The sequence below is a fragment of the Aulonocara stuartgranti genome (genome assembly GCF_965226115.1).
Source record: "Aulonocara stuartgranti genome assembly, chromosome: 15".
NCBI lineage: Eukaryota > Metazoa > Chordata > Actinopteri > Cichliformes > Cichlidae > Aulonocara > Aulonocara stuartgranti.
The window spans coordinates 39105927-39128227 of NC_138951.1; the positions used below are offsets into that span (position 1 = coordinate 39105927).

A 22301-nucleotide genomic window follows, 5' to 3' on the forward strand; every position below is an offset into this window, starting at 1 on the left:
ATGACACCCTCGTCATCTGTGTCGGGGTTTTTAGGGATAACCATAACAATGTGCACTACATATGTTTAGGAAATAAAGCTGCCATTATTTCTTCTTTTTATACTGTGTTTTTTCGATTTTTAAATGTCTCTATAGTTCAATATAATTCAATGTTATTTATGTAATGTCAATTGACAACAACAGGTGCCCCGGAGGCTACTAGAGCATGCACCTATAGTATAAGTTTGACCATCCTAGATGACTTCCTTCTTTAGTCATTACATTCACAAGATGCACAGAAAGCGTAACTTTTCAAATACCTCAGGCTTTCGTCTCCATTTCCCTTCCTTAAGGATAACCAGCCTTTGCCCATTTCAGATGAAGCTTCAATGAACAGTGGCTCACACGGATCTCAGGTTTTTGTTGGATTTTTCCCTATTTTTAAAAAAAATGCATACGGTCTATGTGATGTAGATAGGACAAGTCGAGGAAAAAAGAAGTAACAGGCCTGAAACTCTTTCCAACACTGCACTTTACGCTGAGATATTTTCTGGAGAAATTGCCTGTTAATGCAAAAGTACGGTTTCATGCCTCGCAAATTATTATCTCCGGCATTTTACGTAGATTCAACTAAAAAGAAGGTAGAAAAATGCGATGGGCTGCTTGCACCTTGCCTAAAACGACCATTTTAATTTGGTTCTTTACCAAGTTGTCTGTTACAAGCAGACAGCATTGCTTTACCCTTTGAGTTCAGTGTCTTTTTATGCTTTAATCAGTCATAGCCCATTATAAAGAAAGTCTGGCTCCTTGGAAACATAATATAGGTTATGAGAGGTGACTCAAGACTTTCACACAACACTAACAAAAGTAATATATTTTAAAATGTTTTAATTTTACATGCAAATAACCCATATCCCAGTTTGGGGGTTCAATTCTGTAAATAGGCAAGCTAATGTATTTTCTGCTCAGGTTGATTCTTGTTAAATCTTCTTCCACTTCATTTTCTGTAGCATTTCAACCCTCACATTATCCTATTCACGAAAATTACTATTATCATCAAGGTTGCTTTAAAAAACATTTATTGAAAAGAAAGAAATCAAGATAAATTTGAAATACAATCCTCAGGGAAAAAGAACTTAACATAAATAAGAAATAAATTATAAAGTACAAAATTCTTTAAAAACAATTTACATCTCTGCTAAAAAGTAAATACATATACCCTCTTGCTGAGGTAAGGGACCTGCAAATAATAAGCACAGCAAATAAATTGCCCTGAAAGAAAAAACAAAAACAAAAAACCCAGATTGGCTGTGATAAAGTTATTAAATCAACTGGGTTTTTTCCCCCCATTCAGTTTGGGTTTCAACTTTTATTTCTTAATTCGTAACAAATACATGATCAAATAGACCCAGTTCCCTGAGGAAACGACATCCACGAGTGTTCATTCACTCAGATTTAATTCAGATTAAATTTAGATTTAATCTAAATGCCATTCGGTGGTGTGTTTTAAATACATGGTTTAAATAAGAGGCCAATGCTAACTGAACAGTTGGTGTCCTGTACCTGTTTAAGAGCATAGAGGTTTCAGCATAAGATCCACTGCTTCTATACAGTTGTTACAGTAAAAGGCAAAACCCGAGTACAGGGAAAAGCAATAGTAGTACTCACACTTTGCACATCTATAGGTGGAACTGTTTGTGTTGAAGTGCACAGTGATGATGCAGCTGAGACTGAAACATTTTGCTCCTAAGCAGCTATGTATGTATGACAACAGGCCTCTGATGTTGAACAACAATGCACATTCTGCTAAATTACATTTACACTTTACATGGAAGTGTTTAAAAAACTCTAGACAAAAAGAAAAAAGAAAAAAGTAAAATACATACACATGACGATCAGGACAAAGATTGTCAGATGATGCTCATATTCTGAATGAGCTAAGCAGAGATGCCTAACCTACTGCAGCTGAATTCCCTTTTTGTGACAGAATTTAATTCATAGTTTACACACAAGAGAAACCAAAGAAAAAGTGAAAAACAAAACAGAAACCGATCTTTTTTTTCTTCTTCTTCTTCTTTTTTTTTTTTTTTTAAGAGAAATCTTTGAAATTACGATGGTGAACATTTCACTTCATCCAAACTCTAAAGGTTTGGATGAAGTTTATAACACGTTTTTGCCCAAATGATATTAATCCAAGTGCCCTAATCATACTTTGCAAAACTCGATTCAAACTATGAAATAAATGCCCAGGATTTATGCCCCCAAAACAAAGATAATGCAACTCCATAACAAAAGTGAAAGTACAGATTAATCCATAATCCAAAAATAGACAAATGATTGTAACACAGTACCAAAAAAAGTAGAAAAAGACACACCAGCCCTTTGATAATTCAAAAACCATAATTGTTTTTATAACTTTCGACTCTTTTGCACACACTAGAAATGTACATCTCATATATGATCCAACCTCTAACATTATTAACATTATCACCACTAAAAACCGTCTTTTGCTTTGTTGAAACTGACACAGGACAGATGAAACCTCTCTCTTTCACTCAGTCTTTTTTTGGAAAGAAAAAAGTGTGATGAAAAGTCTTTGGAAATATCAATAATTGTAATATTGCATTGGATTAAATTTTGTAGGTTTTTTTGCATTACATTCATTCTTAACCTCACAGGTCACCTAGAAAAAAAAATATATAATTAATATAGAAAAGCGAGAAAGTCGTGTGACGGATGTGACCAGTGTCAGAGCACACATGCCAAATCGCTTTCAGTCAACATGACGACACACTTTAACCATTCTGCTAATGAGCACAAAAATGCCAATGTGAGCCATGCTTTGAATTCGCATGAATACAAATCATCACATCTGCATCCCATCTATAGAGCCTTCTTTACGCACAAAGTAATAATGAACAATGCATCCAAGGAAAGGTTTATGCAACATGGAGCCCAACTTTCACATGAATGCATCTGAATAGACACTGCTGAAATGGCTTTTAGCACTGGAGCAACCTTACATTATTATTACTAATATGACAATTTCCACTGTATAGAAAAACAATCAGTGAACCAGATAAATACTTGAAGAAGAGTCAGACAATAACAGCGCTGTTAGGATGTCTGAGAATTCATTTGCTCCATTTTCCCCTGGAGGAATCAAGTTTCTTTTTAATCGTTTTTCTTTCTGTACGGCGTCACATAATCTCTAATGAGCACTCTGAAGAAACCGAACCACTACAATTCATGAAAGGCAACCTGCTGTGCTTTACACTTACACTGATACAGTTAACCTGATTTGTGCAAGTTGGTTTAAAGTGATACTACAGTCTTCCTATACTGGTTTTTAATCTGCCTGTAAAGAAGTTTGCCCATTTCTCCACGTCCATGGCTATAAATGCACAATGTAAAAAAAATCTTCATACTCTTTCATATGAGAATGCTCATCTTTCTCATCCATCTGTTTGGTCAGTAATGACTGAAACCCATTTTAAAAGACTGAACTTTCCCCATTAGATTTTATTAGGGAGAGCCTTCAATCATTTACAGCTCCTTCAAAATCTAGTGGGGTGAGTCTGAAAGACATTTCATGGAGTATTACTGTAAATGCCAAATAAAGAGGAGTGAGCATAAATACAGCTCTTGACTCTTTGCAATCAGGCTACGTGTAATATAGAAATTTGGCTGCGTAAACATCCATCTTGTACAGGTTTTGTCATTTCATGATTGCTTTAAAACAGCGAGTGGATCAGTTGCACAGCTGCTATAATGTAGTACAGTATTGTAATCAGTCTTCCATAGGAAGAAATCTCCTTTTAAAACTGAAAATGTAAGCATGTACTTCTGCCTTTTTGGAGCCAATCTAAAAAGGCTTTGAATATGCAGATGCTTAGATTCATATGGTATCATGCATGTGGTTAGCTGTCCACAATAATCAGACAGATTCATGCCGTTTCTGATGTAGATTCTTTCCTTTTTTGTAATACATAAATGTAATGTTAATCTTTCTTAATTCTATAGTTAAGCTTTGTAACTGAAGTGCTATTTCTAGCATTGCAACCATCAACTATCTTCAGAGCGTGGCCATAGAGAGCTGGTTTCATGCATGTTTTTCCATGTTTTCTGCAGACAGGACATGGCTCATACAGTAGATGCAAACAAAATATTTATGATTTAAAGTTCCACTAGCAGCCCATAATTCTATAAAGCTTATTACACACTAGAAAACAATTTGAAAGAGTAGAGAGAAGCACAGTAAGTAGAGGCGACTTTGCTAGATTTTCAGCACTAGAAGGCCAAAGCAGTATAGATCAGCGGTCCCCAACCCGGGCCGCGAGAGTTGAGGCTCAGGTGTGAAATTTATGGTTTTCAGGGGTTTTATCGGTTTTCAGCGTTATTTTGTTATCGTTTTTATCATTAACTCTGTTTTCCTGGGTCTTTTCACGTGTGTTATGAATAAATCTTCTTTTTTTTCAGTACCGGTACTAGTTTAAATTTGTTGTATTTATCCGCGACACCTTAACGGCCGGTCCGTGAAAATATTGTCGGGCATAAACCGGTCCGTGGCGCAAAAAAGGTTGGGGACCGCTGGTATAGATGGATAGGGAGGTGCCAAACGGAGGCATTGCTGTTCCCAGTCAGCGTTAACAGCATATGATCCTGACAATTATTATAAAGATGCAATATTCTATGTAAATTCTATTAGTATGATATATTAACATTAATGCCAGTACTGTTAAGATAGATGAGAATTCAGTCATTTGTTTTAGAGGTAGCATGTTTGGACAAAACAAACAAAAAAAACCCATAATGGAAGTACATCAAATATTCACTGTTTTTTGTTTGTTTTTTTAAACATAATCATATCCTTCTGCAGCATCAAGGTTCCCCCCCTATTATTTACCAAGCCATAATGGCCTGACTGAAAGTTGACTGAAACTTGGCATAAATTACACTTAATTTCAATCAATTTGTAAAAAAACACTCTCCCTAACCTTCCTAACCATGGAAATGAGAAGTTCCCGAGAACAGACTGATTTTGAAACAGGTCACATCTAATTATAGCAGGTCAACAAATCATGGAACAAATTTATCTGATGGTAGATTTAAAAAATAATTCTGTATTCTTCAGATGTTTAACATGATCTCCGATAGCCAATTAGATATGAGTGTGTCTTTACTTCAAAGCAGGAATATAAAGGTACTTCCCCTTATGGGTGTGTAACTGCACAAAGCACTAAATGCAGCCAGTATACAATTGCAAACCTCCCCACAGCTGACTGAAATTCTATGTATCTATATTAGCTGCAAAAGAGCACTACACAGTAGCAATTAGAGCTTGCAATATTCACATCAGCTAAGATATGTGCAAATGTCTGTTGAGAAACACATCCTATCCAACGCCGTACTTCTCCATTCTCTGAAACACCTACACATCCCATTCCACTCTTAATCAAAACTCTAGTATTGTGGTCAATATTGTAATCTGCAGACCTTGTTATTTATGACAATCATATAAAAGGAATAACTTAATTAGGATTAAACACCTTAACTGAGATTTCTGACAGAACACGTATGTGAGAGGCTAGCTCTGGAGTGTAGTGGGCCCCGGCCTCTCTTTTCCACCCCCTTGCACACACACAAAGCGAGGTTATGCTGAACCTGTGTTGAACGTTGATTTGAAGGGGCCAATGCACCATTTTGATGGCTTTTCAATGGTTCTTCTAGACTGAGTTGAATGCTGCTTAGTTTCAGTAAAGACACTGTAATAAAGGAGGATTTCAATTTGTGACATTTAAAGGTGAAACATACAAGACTGGTAGCTTAAAACTGCTTAAAAATTTACAAATTATCAGAAGATTGTATGACAGCTACTGAAGTAAGGATGATAACGAGGTAGCGCCAGCCCGTACTGAAGTGTAATACCGCACTGTATCTCAAGGTGAGACACTGAGTCACTGTTGCATAAAGCCTGCGTCAGTCTAACATGAAGGAAGGAAGAGCTCTTCCCAGAGATTGCTTTTTCTTTTATAAGGAGTAAAACAGTGGAGCCCAACCTGCTATGGTCAGTTTAAGCCTTGTGCTGTTTGCTGCACTTATCCTTCTTTGCAAATGAAAAGCAAAGTAAAAGCAGCACTACTTCCAGAGGAGCTGCTGCATGACCCTGCAAAACAACACTGACCTTTTCGAGAGTAAGGTGTTCAACATATTGCACCTTTAACGATAAATAAAAAGCGACCTGAGAGCGTGTGTGGGGGTGAACCAAAGAGAGCAAGAGTACTGAGCGAAGTTCAATGTAAATTCATTTGGTAGATGTGTGTCATAGATTTTTTTTGCGCAATAATACAGTATCTGAAACTATACAGCATTGGAGCACGAACAGTGAAGGCAAGCAGTTATCCCATGACAGTTCCATTGAAATTTACTGAACACACCTCATATGCATGTTTCCTGTATGAAAGGTAGAAGCTGAATAAGCTAGTACAGGCTGTGGGGTGCTAGGAGTTGATTATGATTTGATAGGCAGAGCCATTTTCTGGGCGTGGCTTGGCTTCAGTGGTAGTGGTGGGCTTCGGAGGCCAGTCAGGGTCCACACTGAGCTCCTGGGCAAGGTGCATGTAGCGAGCTTTGGGTCTCATCTTGCGGGGGCAACACTGGCAGGACAGACACTTGTGTCCATACAGATCATTGGCTCCCTGTGAATACCACAACATGAAAAATAATCAAATAAGTAAAACTGCAGAAAGGTTCCCTGACAGACAAAGTTTGTGTGTGTTTTTTAATGAATACTTGAACAGCCAAATCAAACAAAACTGCTACATGCAAAATATAAATATGCTCATATAGTGTCAAAGTTGTAATATGCATATTTCTTGACACTGATAAATTATAGCAACTGTGCGTGCATGCAGATTAAAACAAAATTCAGCATGATTCTGGTCTACAGACAGCTTAAAGACTGAGCCTTCTCCTTAAAAACAAGCTCATGGATTCAAAGAACAAACAGACAAAGGATCTTTACATTACAAACATAGACAAAAGGGTAACTTAGAAACCACACACTGACAAAGACATTTAAGGTCTCACTATTCAAATACAAACATACTACACTTGATGAGATCCAGTGACAATGTTGAGTGATGCTAAGAAGGGCAGCAAGCAGAGGGCCTGCAGACTACCACAGGGGGTGGAGCGGTGGGGGGGAGGGGTGTGTGTCATACTTGCTAGGCAATGGGAAATATGTATTATTATTATTGTTGTTATTATTAATAAGAGTAGATGAATGTTTTGCTCAGCATTCTGCATGTCTATTGCATGGAAGCATATCACTTATTTAAATGACCTACAGTACAGAAAAACATTAAAACTACACACATTAGATATGATGAGATTATGGGTTTACTTCACCGAAGGCCAGCGCTGCTTCAATAGCAACAATCTATGACATCCAGCAATAGTTTCAACATTTGATGTCATGTGGCTCAGCCTGAATAAAACTGAGTTACCACGTTTTTAAGCCCTGACCAGAGTGCCCGTTAGAGGGACAAAGGGAGGAGCGTACAGATCAGAAGACTGAGGTTTTGCACATGCACGTGGTTAGCAGTTACATTAGTAGAAAAAAGTGGGAACAGAGAGAGAGAGAACACCACACAAGAGTAAAAAGAAAGGGCTAGAGAAAAAGGTGTCAGATATTTCCAACCTGTGGTGCCGGGGCGGCAGGAGTGACGCCAAAGTTGCCCTGTTTGTCTCGGCTGAACACAAGCTTCCGTAAGACGATGTCAAGGATGATGGTCTATGGGATGGTGCAGTGGGCAGGGGAAAGAATTACAGAGAGTCTGGTTTGATTTCACAAAGCTCCTGTTATAGAGGTGCGCAACTGATTTTTAGTGCCACACTGCTTTAAAGTACCAAGTATAGCAGTTTTCTTTCCTTCCATGAAACTGAGTGTTAATCATTGCATGTGAGGTTAAAATTAAGCTTATTAGTAAGAAGGCCGTGCATGGTTATTGTCGTCTAAAAAAAATACTGCAAGCTCTTGATGAAACTGAATCTGCTTGCTGTGTTTTTGTCCCTCCAATTCACTTCAAAGATGAAGGGAAACTGCACTGTTAGCTTAGGAAAAGGCTCCATCTACGGGGGCATACTAAGCAGTACGTGAATGCAAGGGCAGCCATCTAAAAGGAGGGCAGAAACAGTGATACTGCTCCAGCGAGTCAGCAGGCAGGCATTAATAATCCAGTGTCGTGAAGGTTTACAGAAATAAATTCTGAAAAGCATCCTTAATTAGACAAACATGTGGAGTAAAATACCCACAAATGCACATATTGTAACAAAATAAAGTCACATTCTTTAAACGGTTAACTATTAAAAACCTCACACTTTGCTTCTTTCCGTTTCTGCTTTACAACACAAAACTGATCTTGCTGTCCATTAAACGAGATAAAGATGAGCACACTGCATGAGAAAACAAAATCTGAACATGGGGAAAACATCAGCTGTTACCCAAGTGTGAACGTGTGGATCTTACCTCCACCAAAACAGACACAGCAGCATTGACTAAGATGATGAGGAAAAGTTTTAGCCTCCATTCAAACGGGATGCAAACAATCTACACAGACAGAGAAACACTCGTCAATGAAGCGACAAGAAAAAGTTATAAAGTTAGTCTTACCAAGACAGCCCTGCCTTAAAGCTTTATGCACGCGCAATACTACAGTAAGTCAAAAACAAAGTCAGAATCTCCATTTACATGAATAAATACCAAGAAAAGATGGAGCCTGAGGTGATAAATAAAGCTGTATCCTACATTAAAGAATATAAAGTGTGCATTTAATGTCTTCCCACCTCCATAAACCCATTAATGACGTCTACTCGGTAGAACAAGATGAACAGCAGGAAAACATATAAACTCCCAGCAGACAGCACAAAAGGCCCTGTGAAGAAAACACGCAAATAAAATTGTAGAGTTTACTTTTTAGGGCATATATATATGTGTACACACACACACACACACACACACACACACACACACACACACGTTAGGGAAAAGTTTCTTACAATTCTTATAGCTCGGCTGCCTGAAAGGTTTGCCTTTGGAGAAAACAATAGCAACAATGAGATACTGGAAGGAAGAGACGTAGAAGAGGCTGGTGTTCTCATAGTTTTGGATGTTGTGCTCGTCCTCTTCTGTCTCATTTTCAAAGTCCATTTCAATGTGTGATGTGAGGTTGCAGACACTGTGTGAAGACAGAGAAGTCATTAAGAACATTTTCACTCTGTGGTCCTTTTATACTGCATCTAGAAAGTAATCACAGCGCTTCACATGTTCAGAATCTTATAGCCTTTTCCAAAATGGATTAAATTCATTTTTCAACACAAAAATTATACACACAAATCCCACAGTTACAAAGTAAAAAACGTTACTTGAAATTCGTGCAAATCTGGTCACCTCCCTGACTAAGGCCCTGGTGGTTCAAAGTTCTTCAGTTTATGGATGATGGAGGCCGCTGTGCTCACTGGGTTTCAGTGCTGGAGAAATGTTCCTGTACCCTTCACCAGATCTGTGCCTTGATACAATCCCATCTCAGAGGTCTACAGATAATTCCTCGGACATCCTGGCTTGCTTTGCGCTTTGACACATGGGATCTTATTAATTGACATGTGTGCCTTTCCAAATCATCCCCAATCAACTGAATTCGCCACAAGTGGCCTTCAATCAAGTTGAAGATCATCTCACATGATCAGTGGAAACAATAAGATCAATTCTGAGTGTCACGGGAAAGGCTGTGAATACTTATGCACAGGTTATATATTTGTTTCGATTTTTAATACATTTGCAAGAATTTCATTGTGGTGGATTAAATTCTATTGTGTGCAGAATTTAATCCATCATGTAACAAAATGTGGAACACGATAACATGACAACGTTTAAAACTTATAATGAAACAAAGTTATTATTTGATTTGGGTATTTGTCTGCTACACATTAGAAGTAATAGTCAGTGCTCACTCGGTAAGTGGCGTCCAAACTTTGTACCAGGGCTGCTGTTTGACCCAAAGGAATGTCCAGATCTGGAAGCCCAAGCAGATGAGGATCTGGGTCAGCACAGAGAACAGCAGAGGCCCTGAGATCAGACCTGATGGAGGACGACGGGACACCAGCTCTTTCCACGCTGGGTTCAGACTCACTGATAAGGGGCAGAGTGAATAGTGAGGATTATTACATTCAGAACAAATAAACACACATATCGCTTATCCTTGATACTTTAGTTGTACTTACTGGTAAAGACAATGAGGAGGATGATAGCAATGTCGATGAAGAGGAACTGGAAATCGCCAAGGTTACTTAAAATCTAAAAACCAAAAACAACACGGTACAGATGACAAAAATCTGAATTCACTGGATTTCTCATCTAACTAAGCAGGCAGTTTTACGTACAGAGTAGAGGAGAGTGACGCTGATGTACTGGATGATGCTGTAGAGGGCCATAAACTTAAACACACAGAAGGAGGTGATAAGAGCAGCACGGCCCTCCCTGCAAAAACAAAGCAAACTGTGTCTTAACAACATAACTGGGGGAAAAAATTGCTCCCGGAACAACAAATTCAACTCCTCAAAACATTTGAATAATAGTGTGACACTGTGTGTAAGAGCCAAAGTCAATGTTTATGTTTTTCCTTTTTTGTTCTGGTGGCACAGGTGTATAGCTTTACCTGCGTCTCAGGTGATGGTATGTGGGTGTGGTCACAGTCTATTTACCTGATGTCGGTGTACGCAGCAGGTGTGTTGGGTGAGTGGTTTGTCGGCAAACTTTTCTGTTGAACGTCATTTTTTGGCACACCAGTTAATCCATGCGCTAGTTGTAAATTGATTGAAAGCGCAAATGTTTGTTTTTGTTTTGTTCTTAAAATTATGGATTATTGGAGGCGCGTCACAGGGACACAACCAACTCAGCCGGCCGTGGCTTTATTTACGGATGAAAGTCGCAACACTGTGTATATTTGCCAGACTGCAAATTCAGCCTATAAGATACTTATTCTTAATACCGTTTTATTCATTTATGGATCAGCATGTAAATAAAAATACAGACCTGATGAGGTTAGGGACACAGGAGATGTTGGGGGTCCTTGAGGTGAAGGGAGATGCTACTGAGGCTTCGAGCTCCGACAGAGAGATCCCACTATGAGCCCTCTTCAAAGCCTGGGTGAGATAAGTTAGCATTATATACATACTGCTGTCAGATTGTGTCCATTACAGAGAGCTGTTGTCCAAATGATGAAGGTGTACATACCCCACAGTCATTCGCGCCATCGCCACACATTCCAACAAAGTAGCTGCGAGCACATGAGAACAAACAGTAAATCTTTACTCAGTGTAATGCTTTTTAAAGTCGTTGCAAGATCAAAGCTACGATGCCACAAACTTTCAGTTTTGACTTAAAAGCTGATTCTGCTGCTCATTAATGACAAACTGTCCAGCAGCACACGATGGGAATGTTAAATAACAGAATGTTGAAATCTCATTTTTGACAAGTTCAAAGCTACATCCCATATTTGACTAAATACTCACTCGACACCCTGCAGCGTCTCAATCAGCTGGGTTTTCTGGTCAGGTGCCATTCTGGCAAACACTGTGCCGCGCAACACGAGCTATAAAGCAGAGCACACAATCAGGAGTCAGAAACAAAGACGTATTTGATGCAACTTCTGTTCCATTTTCGTTTGAGCAGTTTCTTACCTTTTGAAGCATATCTGGGAAATGTTCATCGATTACAGCAAATGATTTTCCGTTCATAGCAAAGTGGTAGAGCTCTTGGCTTTTGGGATCATCTATGTGACAGACATCCTCCAGGCTTATGTTCACTTCCTGTTCCAAAGTATGAGAAATTTTAAGAAATGCATCGAGATTTAAAAAAACAAAAACAGGAACATTCAATAATTACTAAAAACCAAGTCTTTGAACTGTTTTAACAATCAACAAAGACATCTTTATATTATTTAACAAAGGTTCTGAACCCACACAGAAATTCACTATTGAATGTTAAAATCTGCTGCATTTTATCTAATCAATAAATAACTTCTATAACTTGTAATCGATGTTAATCAAATAACAGGTAATGGGTTTTGGATGATCTGATCACACACCTTTGTTTTGTATTTGATCTGCTGAAAACCTTTACATTTCCTTTAGTAGACAAGATACTGCTCAATTTATATGTGACATTACGAGCTATGTTTAGCTGAAGTATGTTCAGCTGCCTGTGTGTTGTACCAGTGTTAGAATTAGACCCATCGATTCACCTGAAGTCGGGATGCACTGCGAGGTTTGTCAGCGTATCTCCAGGTGATCTTGGCGGCTTGTCCATCGTGTGGAGGGAGGGCATCGGCAATTATGACTGTGTCCTGGGGAGGGATCATTCCGCAGTCGCGGGCCACAGAGATGGCCGTCAGCATGTTGTCACCTGCAAAGTGATTACGATATTAATTTTGCTATAACATCCCACAATTCAGTCATTTGCTTGTCATGTTTTCATCTTCAGCCTTGGGTTATAAATAAGTTACCCAAGGGTTTGCTTGGCTGTGACTGATGATAGATGATGAATTATGAATGATGAAATACAAGCTCAGTGTCACCTCACCCTAAGTGACACCACAGTAGAGTTTGGGGGCTAATGGAGATGGATGAGCTTGCAAAAAACAGGTTAAAAGTGAGCCAGAGTACGTGCAAACCATGGATCAATTGTGAAACAATCAATTCTTTTTAAGGCTCAAAGTTGAATTTGATTCACAGCCAAGTACAGTGAGTCTAGACAGGAACACCTGGTTAAAGTATACACGCAGAGTAAACTATTGCTGGCATACCTGTGACCTCTCATTTGTTATGCAATGATGGAAAATACCAGCATGTTCTCACCAGTAACCATGACTGTGCGAATGTTGGCTTGATGAAGGTCCTGCAGCACCCCTGGAGTTTCTGGCTTCAGCTTGTTCTGCATGATGATGAGACCCAGGAACTCCATGTTTGCTTCTATGTGATCCCTAATTCAACGAAAGACATATGAATGTGTTTGTGTCTAACAAAATCCCCATATTAAACATACATTTCTTCCCAGTAAATTATCTCTCATTAAAATATTTTTTTGTTCCACACAGAGCCACTTCCCTTTATTTTCTTATTCAGATCACAGAATGCATGTATTACATCAATGCAAAGTACACTACCTGTTGATGTTCTGGACCTTGTGCCAAGTAAGTTTTGATTCGAGCCGCCGATGAGCGAGAGCAATGACTCTGAAACCCTGCTTCGTGTAGCCTTCCAAAACCGCTGCAAAGTTTTCTGGCACTGCAAAGAAATGAATACAATAACAAGAGAGCCAATCAGTGATTCATCAGTAACAAACAGCAAGAAAAGAAGACAGAAACCCAAGAATTATAGATTCACAGTGCAAGCACCAACACTAACAACAACACTAAATACTAATTTTGGAGCAACAAAATCATTATCTTGAAGTATGCTCAATCATCCAGGGAAGAAAGTCCCAAAAAGTTGATTCTGCTCATCAGAAAACAGTTTCCAGATGAACAGAATCTACTTTTGGGACAAAATCATGGATATACCAGGTCAAAGATACATTTGTAGAAAAATGTATAAAAGAAAAAATAAAACAAATTGTAAGACAACATGCACATCTCTACATTTTGGACACCTCACCCGTCTCTCTTCTGCAGAGACTAGTCACAACCTCTGGTGCACCTTTCATGTAGGCATCCATACGTTTCTCCCCGAGGAGACGAGCTACTACACTCATTCTCTGGAGCGCTGAAGAAAAAGGGAACTGGCGCACAATACCAATCTCATAGGCTGCCTGCATATGCACACGTAAAGACAAACAAAATAAAATTATTTGTTTATTAGAAAGATGAAATGCTAAAATCGAGTTAAAAGTATACCAGTTATACACAAAGGCACTATAGAAATGAATAAAACACAAATACTCACATCACCAAATTACTCTTTTTAAAAATAAAATGAAATGAACAGTTAACTTTGACAGGCATGAAAAGAAATACAACTACTACTTACCGAGAGCTCATAGAGTTCCTATAAAAACAAAAACAAAAACACACAACAACAAATAAACCAGTCATTAAGAGTAAAAATACACTGTTCTTTTTAATGTTATAATAACATGGACACACACACAAAAAAATGCACGTTTAGATGCTGGACAGATATATTCATATAATTTTATACTTTTTCTAGACTCTGAAGGCCTGTGGTGTCCTGCTAACAACCGGGTTGCTGTACATACCATGTCCTGCTCTGGTGTTACAGCAGGCTCCGGGGGCAACAGCTGCTTAGGCGGTCGAACGACAGTGGGCATGATACGATTATGAAGAGACGTTTCCTCCTCGGTAGCCTCTTCCAGGATCTGGGCAGGTAAATATAAGTAAATGTTTACATTTCATACCAAGAAGCTTTTTAGATGTGCAACATTAAGACATTGAAATAATGCTTACATGTCTTTTAGGCAGAGGTAACATTTACTTTGAATAATCTTATCCAGACATGCCAAAGACATACTAAAAATCAGAACAGCGCAGCTTTTGTATATAATCTAAAACTCGTACACTAGATTAGTACAAAAGAAGAGGACCTTTCTAATCTCGAGCCATCAACATGATTGGAATCATGCAGATGTTTTTGTGGCAGGTTATAAAGCAATAATGCGTTAATGCCCAGTTTAGCAAAATTGTATCCAGCCTAAATACTGACAGAAGGGAGAATAAAGGGGACACTGCATCACAAAATGGATTCATGAGTCTCATAACTCTAGCCTGCCCTTACAGACATTTAGCTCGTGGATAGATACAGATGAACTCACCCAGCCTGTAGCCTCAAACATTTTGAGGTCCAGCGGGTCCCCAGACAGCTGGCCTTCTATTTTGGTAAGTGAGTGGCATGTGGCCATGCAAGCCACAAACTGGGACTTGACAAGATTTTCCTTGTAGGCATTTTCTTCTGACAGGTGGAAGCTGGAGAGGCAGAAGAAGTGGGCGGTGAAGAGAGATTAAATTATACTCCTTTAACTACATTGTGGGAGTCATAAGAAATTGGGATGATCTGATATCGTCGTGTTGGTGTTGTTCCCACATCATCATAATAAATGTTGTTCCAGGTTCAACATTGCAAGTGACCAATCACCTTCTTGTGACATAACACTTCTGCAAGCCAAGCGATTCGTTCAATTATGAAATTCCAATGTTGCAAGAACAATATGTATAATGCTTACCGTTCATTAAAGAACAGTATCCTGAAATGCAAAGAATTCAAATCGCTGGATCGGAGGACAGAGGGGGTTTCTCGCAAGTTAAGTACTTTTCTTTTCACGGCTGTTTTTTTTCCGAAGTCGCAACAGTATGACGTCACAACAATGTGATTGGTCACTTGCAATGTTGAACCTGGAACAACATTTATTATGATGATGTGGGAACAACACCAACACGAGGATATCAGATCGTGCAAGAAATTGATTGAGAAATGAGCATTTGCAAGATAAAAACTTTTAATCTATCTGGTAAATAAATGATTAGGCCTTTAAAATTCAGAGCTATTACAATTCAGTTTTCTAACGATAACCTTAGTACTAGAAAAAAGACATATCATCCAGCCACTGCTTATTACAATGCATGATCAGTTTTAGGCATCACTGGGAATCTCAGAGACAAGCAGATTTCTTGGTTTCTGCTCGTATCCAAATTTCTTCTGAGCTGTTTGAAACAACCATGACAGGAACAACACATCCGAGTTGATTAAAAGACTAGTAAATGTCTATGTAATTTAATGTTAACACCCCAGATCCTCAGTGTAATTTGTGCATTTACAGCAACTGTGTCAAACATAAGGTCTGGGAGCCAGAATCAGCCCAGCAAAGACTCCACTCCAGCCCACTGGAAATCTTTGAAAAATGAAATGAAAACTTTATATTTTGTAGTTACTGAATTTTACACATTTATCAGAGTTTTACTGTTCTGACCCATTTAAGATCAAAGTGGGCAGCATGTGGCCCACAATGTAAAATGAGTCTGACATCCCTGATTTAGAGGGATATGAAATGTTACACAGATACACTCCAGTATATTCTAAGCTCTTTTTAACAGTTTATCAGTGGCTGAAATAAATGACACCTTCAGATTTTTAGTTTCTTTAGGCTACAACATGCAGTAAAATAGGCTCACGTTTACTAATTTAGGGCACAGAGCATCTTACCTGCCATTCTCAACCCTCTGGACTCCCCACAGGTCTAACCCATCTTCTGTCAGAGTTCCAGTCTTTAAAGATAAAAGATAATGAAATTCAACTGAATCAACACGGGGTGATCTTTGCTACCAGTTGCTTCTACATATGACATGGCACTAAAATTCTACAGAGTGACTTAAGCACCGTCTTTTACAACTGATAATCTGAATAAATTAGAGACTCACTTTGTCAAAGCACACCAGATTGATCTGGCCGCAGATATTAATTCTCTGTGGGCTGATGCAGAAAATGCCAATATGTTTTAGGCGTCGCTGTGCATACACAATGCCGGCTGTCATAGCGGCTGGCAGCGCTGGTGGTACTGTTATGGTGACAATGTCCAGGGACTCAATGATGATGGTCTTAGCTGGCACCTAACAAACAAAAAACTGCAGATGTTTGCATGTTTGACAACCCTGATTCTCGACAACTCACAAAGAGCCCATGTTCTTCAGTGCTAAGAGATACACAAATGTATGAGAAGACTGTCAGTTTTCTGGAGAACAAAATATTTGTTTCTACTGGCCACAGAGGATGACTCACTCTTAGAACAGCTGCCTCAGGCATTTCAACCAACCCGATTAAATTGTATTGCATTAAAAAGGGAAACCATCTGAAAACGTAATCATCTTACAAGATTTTTTGGAGAAAAAGAAAAACTGAAAGAGGAGACCGATCATTCTCCTTTAACTTTCTGCATTACCTCGTTCATGATACTGAGTACAATGGAGTAAACAAAGCCGATTCCAGCCACAGCCACCAGACACAACAGGAAGAGGTAGGCATCGCGGTACAGCTTGAAGTCGGTGGGTTTGGGATAAAGGATGGAGCGCACCAGCTGGCCTTTAGCTGTGCTGAAACCTGAGTGAAGAAAATGAATCTTTGGTCATTTTTAAGTCTTAGGCCCTTTCTCAATTCTCAAGTACGCGAGTCCGTGCTCGCGTTCTCGGCGAGTCCGGACTTGCCGAGAATGCGAGCACGGACTCGCGATTTGTACAACTGGAACACCAGCGTGCTTGATGATGTCACAGGTCCGGAGTTTTTACTGCCGTCCCCTCTTAATTTAGCTGTGAGTAATATGTTATGAAGCTTAACTTTAATCACAGCCAAACCGGTTTACTCAGGAACAAATAAAACACTGAAATAAACCAAACATTAACATTTAGAAGTGAACGAAGTGACTTATATATCATGTTTAACCTCAGTAGCGAAATCTCTATTAATAAAAATAGTGTACATGTGTGACTTAATAAAAACAAGCAGGTGAGATGTTAGAATGTTTTTATTTTTATTTTAGTGGACACTCAATACAATAGACAGCTGCTGGGGTTTGTTTAACCTGAGTAGCGAAAAGACCGCGAGGGGGTTGAAAACGATGTGCCGGGAGTCCGCTGTTCTCGCCGGCTCTAGTGATCCTCGACCTCGCGGTCTGCTATGGAGCTGGCGGGTCACAGACGTCTCCGAAAACGTCAGAGCACGTTTGGAAATATATAATATCTTGATAAATCGAGCAGATATTTGAAGTTTACACAGCTACATTCTCGCTTGAAAATAACTTAAAAGTTTATTTTGTGACCCAGAAAGAGTAATATTTAAAAGTTTTTAGCCGCGCTCGTCCGCCATTGCTGCGTTTTGGACGAAATGCATTCTGGGTTATTTAGCTGTACCAAGTCCACACAATAATAATAATAATAATGGATTGGATTTATATAGCGCTTTTCAAGGCACCCAAAGCGCTTTACAATGCCACTATTCATTCACTCTCACATTCACACACTGGTGGAGGCAAGCTACGGTTGTAGCCACAGCTGCCCTGGGGCAGACTGACAGAAGCGAGGCTGCCATATCGCGCCATCGGCCGCTCTGGCCAACACCAGTAGGCAAGTAGGGTAAAGTGTCTTGCCCAAGGACACAACGACCAGGACAGAGAGCCCGGGGATCGAACCGGCGACCTTCCGGTTACAGATACGCTTCCCAACCCCCTGAGCCACGGTCGCCCCAATGCATGCGCGATAAAACGGGCGGAGCGAGAACACATCCGGGAATTTTTCGCTTTCTCGGCTTGATGCGTACTTTGAATTGGAACAGTACTTGCTCTCCGACTGATGACGTATCACGAGTACACGAGAACGCAAGTACGCATATTGAGACAGGCCCTTACTTTCTTTCATTCTGTCATTTGAACTGAGGCAAAATGTTCTGACCAAACGGACTTTTATAGATCAAACAGCAAGCTTGTTGTTCTAAATTGACAAACCATTTTATTCCAGCCAACTTTATCAAGCTCCCACTTTGCAGTAAAGTAAAGGATTTCATTAGAGACTATGTCACTAACTTAAACATATGGTAAATGGTAAATGTCCTGTATTTGTATAGTGCTTTACTTAGTCCCTATGGACCCCAAAGCGCTTTACACTACATTCAGTCATCCACCCATTCACACACACACACTCACATACTGGTGATGGCAAGCTACATTGTAGCCACAGCCACCCTGGGGCGCACTGACAGAGGCGAGGCTGCCGGACACTGGCGCCACCGGGGTCTCTGACCACCACCAGTAGGCAACGGGTGAAGAGTCTTGCCCAAGGACACAACGACCGAGACTGTCGGAGCTCGAACCAGCAACCTTCCGATTACAAGACGAACTGCCAACTCTTGAGCCACGATCGCTCCATATAGGCTAAATCTCACTGTTATACTGTAACAGTACCCCATTTCATTTTAAAAGATCTGGATTATTACAATCACATTAATCATTAAAGCACTTGAATCCAGACCCCCAAACTAACCTGTGCGCACCACTACAGCCTTGACCAGTTCGCCTGTGTAGAAGCGGGTCTGGATTACATTGGTGCCACAGAAGAGTGTGTGTCTCTTATGCTCCTCTGTGTTGTAGGCACTACCAGCCTCCTCCCCCCTGTCCCCTGGCACTGGGTTTGGGAGGTTGGTCTTTGTCACTGGAACGCTCTCACCTAATGAGGATTAAAAGACATTAGCACTGCGTCCAGAAATACATAAGAGGAAAACCAGACTGTTTGGAACTTGCAAAGACATAAAATTTGAAGAAACAAGTCTTTACATGTGCTTCTCTACCAACCTGTAAGCATGCTTTCATTGACGATACAGGTGCCACTGACCAACACGGCGTCACATGGCATGATGGTCCCATTGCTGGGGATGACTATCACGTCACCGGGCACCAGATCAGTAGACAAAATTTCCTCGATATCTGCCAGGAAATATGTGGTAGAAACAAAGTGAGTGAATGTGTGCAATCAGATACAGACATCATACCTAAAACAGGAGAGGTGAGAAATGTATTCCAAGTGTAGACAGTGGACATGATAGGCAACAGGGATGAGGAGATTGTAATAAACCCAAGGCAGACCCGACCACTCGCTCATTCTTTTCAACATATTGTTGTCGTCCTTTACAGACACACACAACAACAACAGTCAGTCAGCACAGAGTTGCAGATGCCGTGCAGGTGTGTCCGCCTCCCCTGCAGCAGCACTGGCAGCAGCCCCGCCACAGAGATATTTTGTGTTTAAGAGCCTCATAGTCTTGTTCAGCACTTCTCTCATTAATAATGCCTCTCTACGCAGCAGTGGAAAAAGCTGAGGCATCATAAGCAGTACCTTACAGCTTATGTGCCCCCACAGCTATGTCTGACAACTCTAAACCCAAGTTCAACCACCCTCCTTTGGACAACTAATGACATGCATTTTGAGATGGTGATGGTATTGTCATCACTTCTGCAAACACAAACAGAACCTTTTGTGCAGAATAACAGACCAAACTGTCCATCCTTATTGTCATATAGACTCTAACGTTGCAGTGTTTCACAGCAGAGGACATTTAGAGGGCAGCCAGTGCAGGGTCTGGCTCGGCATAAATGCAGAAAAATCCCCGTTGTCAGATTTGGATTGGAAATCCCTTTTTGAAACTAGCTGAATATAGAATACCTGATGCATTTTTCCTATGAAAATAATTTTTGAATCTCAAACAAAAGATAAAATCAAAGAAAAAGTTTTACAAACCATTATTGGCTCGGCATACGGACACACGAACAATACTGTGAGCTGCCACCATGTCATGAAGCATGACGTATTGCTGGAGAAAGAGAAGAAAAATAACAATGATTAAAAAACCTTTTTAATTCCCATGAACATCTGTGAATTGCAAGGATGTTTTCATTTGAGTTAGTCAACCATGAGCCAGTAAACCACGTGCATGCGTTGGACTGAAAACGCTAGATTAGATACTCAGTTTAGTCACTGGTATAAATCATAATGGTAGAAGGAAACTAGAAAGTGCATTTTCTGAAGAAACTGCAGTGTGAATGCTTGAATCTGAATGTATGCACTGAAATGAATTAATTGCTGAATTTTGAGTTAAAAATATTGAATGAGATTAAAAAAAAAACAAAAAAAAAAAAACGAATTTAACCTGAAAACAAAGGTGCTGAACTGCTAAAAGCTGAAGGTTACACAGAAGAAGGAGTTGGAAAAAAACTGAAAATGTTTTAAATGTAAATTAGAAAACCCTAAGAAATGAGAAAAGAACATTTAGAGTCAGAAAACATCTGAATGAATATTAAAAGGTCATATTCTTTGAATCACTGAATGACTCAAATGTGATCCCTCCACTTTGATCCACACAGTTTAAAAAGTTTAAATGCCTGAGCTTTGAAAGATACGGTGTTGGAAAGAGAACAATAATGGCGACAATTTGAGGGTAAAATGATGGCTGTGACACTGTGGACACAGCAGCAGTTGAAAGAGAAGTGTTTAAGATGAATCTTGGTACAGTGGCAGGCAGAGCTCGTTAAGCAGGCAGGTGTGAGCCTGGTTGCTATAGTGACCGCACCCAATGGCTCCATACACACATACACAGACATGCACCTCACTTTTGCTGCTTAAAATGAACAGAAAAGTCAGGCCGAAACAAATCGTTCCCAAATGAAAAGTAAAAGTCGTATTGACAAAATTCTTTCACCGTGAGCGACAGCAATGTCTAGTCTACCTAATTCTCAGTTTTCATGCCTGTGGAGCTTATTATATGGACGTGGTGACAGTGGAAAGACACCATGCTCTTCTGATTTTCAAACGAACCTTCTGAGCCATTTTAACATTAGAGTCTATGGAAGAGTTGGAGGGAGGAGGCTGTGCATTGGTGACATTTACGAAAGAACCATAACACCTAGGACAATAGTAAACACATTGGATGAAAGAGGACAGCCATGGCTACGTTTTGAGGGTAAAATCATACCTGTAGAGCAAACGCTGCGGACACAGCAGCAGTTTTAAAAAAGATTTTAAGATTAATTTTTTTGCTCCTCTCACTCTAGCAGTTGAGCTGTCTCACTCTAGCCCCAACATTCCGTCCCATACACACCCATTATAAATTTTGAAACGGGTGAAAAAACATCATGAAACTTAAACTGGAACTGAAGAAAAAGTATAATAGATATTGAAAAGATAAATACAAGTTGAATAGTTGAATGTCTTGTCTTCGTTTTAAAGTTTGAATGGTGGCTCTATGTGAACGTATGTTGAAGTAGTAAGAGTTTAAAAATGAGTAAGTTGAATGAGAATTTGAAGGGTCTCCCCATTGAAATACATGGGAAATTTTTGTTGAATAAAGTTGAATAAAATTAAAAATATAAATGTTAAAAATGAGAAAAATAGAAGCACACCATTCCAAAAGAAGAGGAATCTAATGGTGTTTGAATGGTTTTTCTAAGTTGAACGGTTTTGAAGGAGATAGTCGGCGAAAAACGTACGGAATAGGAAAAAATAATAATAACTAGAAAGTGCATTTTCTGAAGAAACTGCAGTGTGAATGCTTGAATCTGAATGTATGCACTGAAATGAATTAATTGCTGAATGTTAAGTTAAAAATCTGAATGAGCTGGAAAATACAGAATTTTTAACCTGCAAATAAAAGTGCAGAACCTTTGAAAGCTGATGTTCACATAGAAGAAGTTGGAAAAAGCTAAGCATGTTTAAAATGTA

At 39.5% G+C, this 22301-nt stretch overlaps 1 protein-coding gene across 2 annotated transcripts in view; it reads right to left on the bottom strand.

Moving 5' to 3' along the window:
* Positions 1 to 1041: 1041 nt before the first annotated feature.
* The window catches only part of atp13a3 (ATPase 13A3), a 57179-nt gene continuing 35919 nt past the window's right edge, over positions 1042 to 22301 (bottom strand). The window contains exons 10-34 of one of the 2 annotated variants that reach the window (XM_082505577.1): positions 20325 to 20397; positions 19382 to 19513; positions 19074 to 19256; positions 16985 to 17142; positions 16467 to 16655; positions 16252 to 16313; positions 14867 to 15017; positions 14294 to 14413; positions 14065 to 14082; positions 13693 to 13846; positions 13203 to 13323; positions 12895 to 13019; positions 12282 to 12442; positions 11719 to 11847; positions 11551 to 11630; positions 11273 to 11315; positions 11072 to 11181; positions 10420 to 10516; positions 10261 to 10333; positions 9991 to 10168; positions 9040 to 9218; positions 8827 to 8915; positions 8510 to 8590; positions 7682 to 7774; positions 1042 to 6677 (exon numbers count right to left, since the gene is read on the bottom strand). In XM_082505577.1, coding sequence (XP_082361703.1) covers positions 6480 to 6677; positions 7682 to 7774; positions 8510 to 8590; positions 8827 to 8915; positions 9040 to 9218; positions 9991 to 10168; positions 10261 to 10333; positions 10420 to 10516; positions 11072 to 11181; positions 11273 to 11315; positions 11551 to 11630; positions 11719 to 11847; positions 12282 to 12442; positions 12895 to 13019; positions 13203 to 13323; positions 13693 to 13846; positions 14065 to 14082; positions 14294 to 14413; positions 14867 to 15017; positions 16252 to 16313; positions 16467 to 16655; positions 16985 to 17142; positions 19074 to 19256; positions 19382 to 19513; positions 20325 to 20397 — 2997 coding nt within the window. In that variant the 3' untranslated portion in view covers positions 1042 to 6479. The remainder of the gene's footprint in view (positions 6678 to 7681; positions 7775 to 8509; positions 8591 to 8826; positions 8916 to 9039; positions 9219 to 9990; positions 10169 to 10260; positions 10334 to 10419; positions 10517 to 11071; positions 11182 to 11272; positions 11316 to 11550; positions 11631 to 11718; positions 11848 to 12281; positions 12443 to 12894; positions 13020 to 13202; positions 13324 to 13692; positions 13847 to 14064; positions 14083 to 14293; positions 14414 to 14866; positions 15018 to 16251; positions 16314 to 16466; positions 16656 to 16984; positions 17143 to 19073; positions 19257 to 19381; positions 19514 to 20324; positions 20398 to 22301) is intronic. The other variant, XM_082505578.1, reaches the window with a different exon arrangement.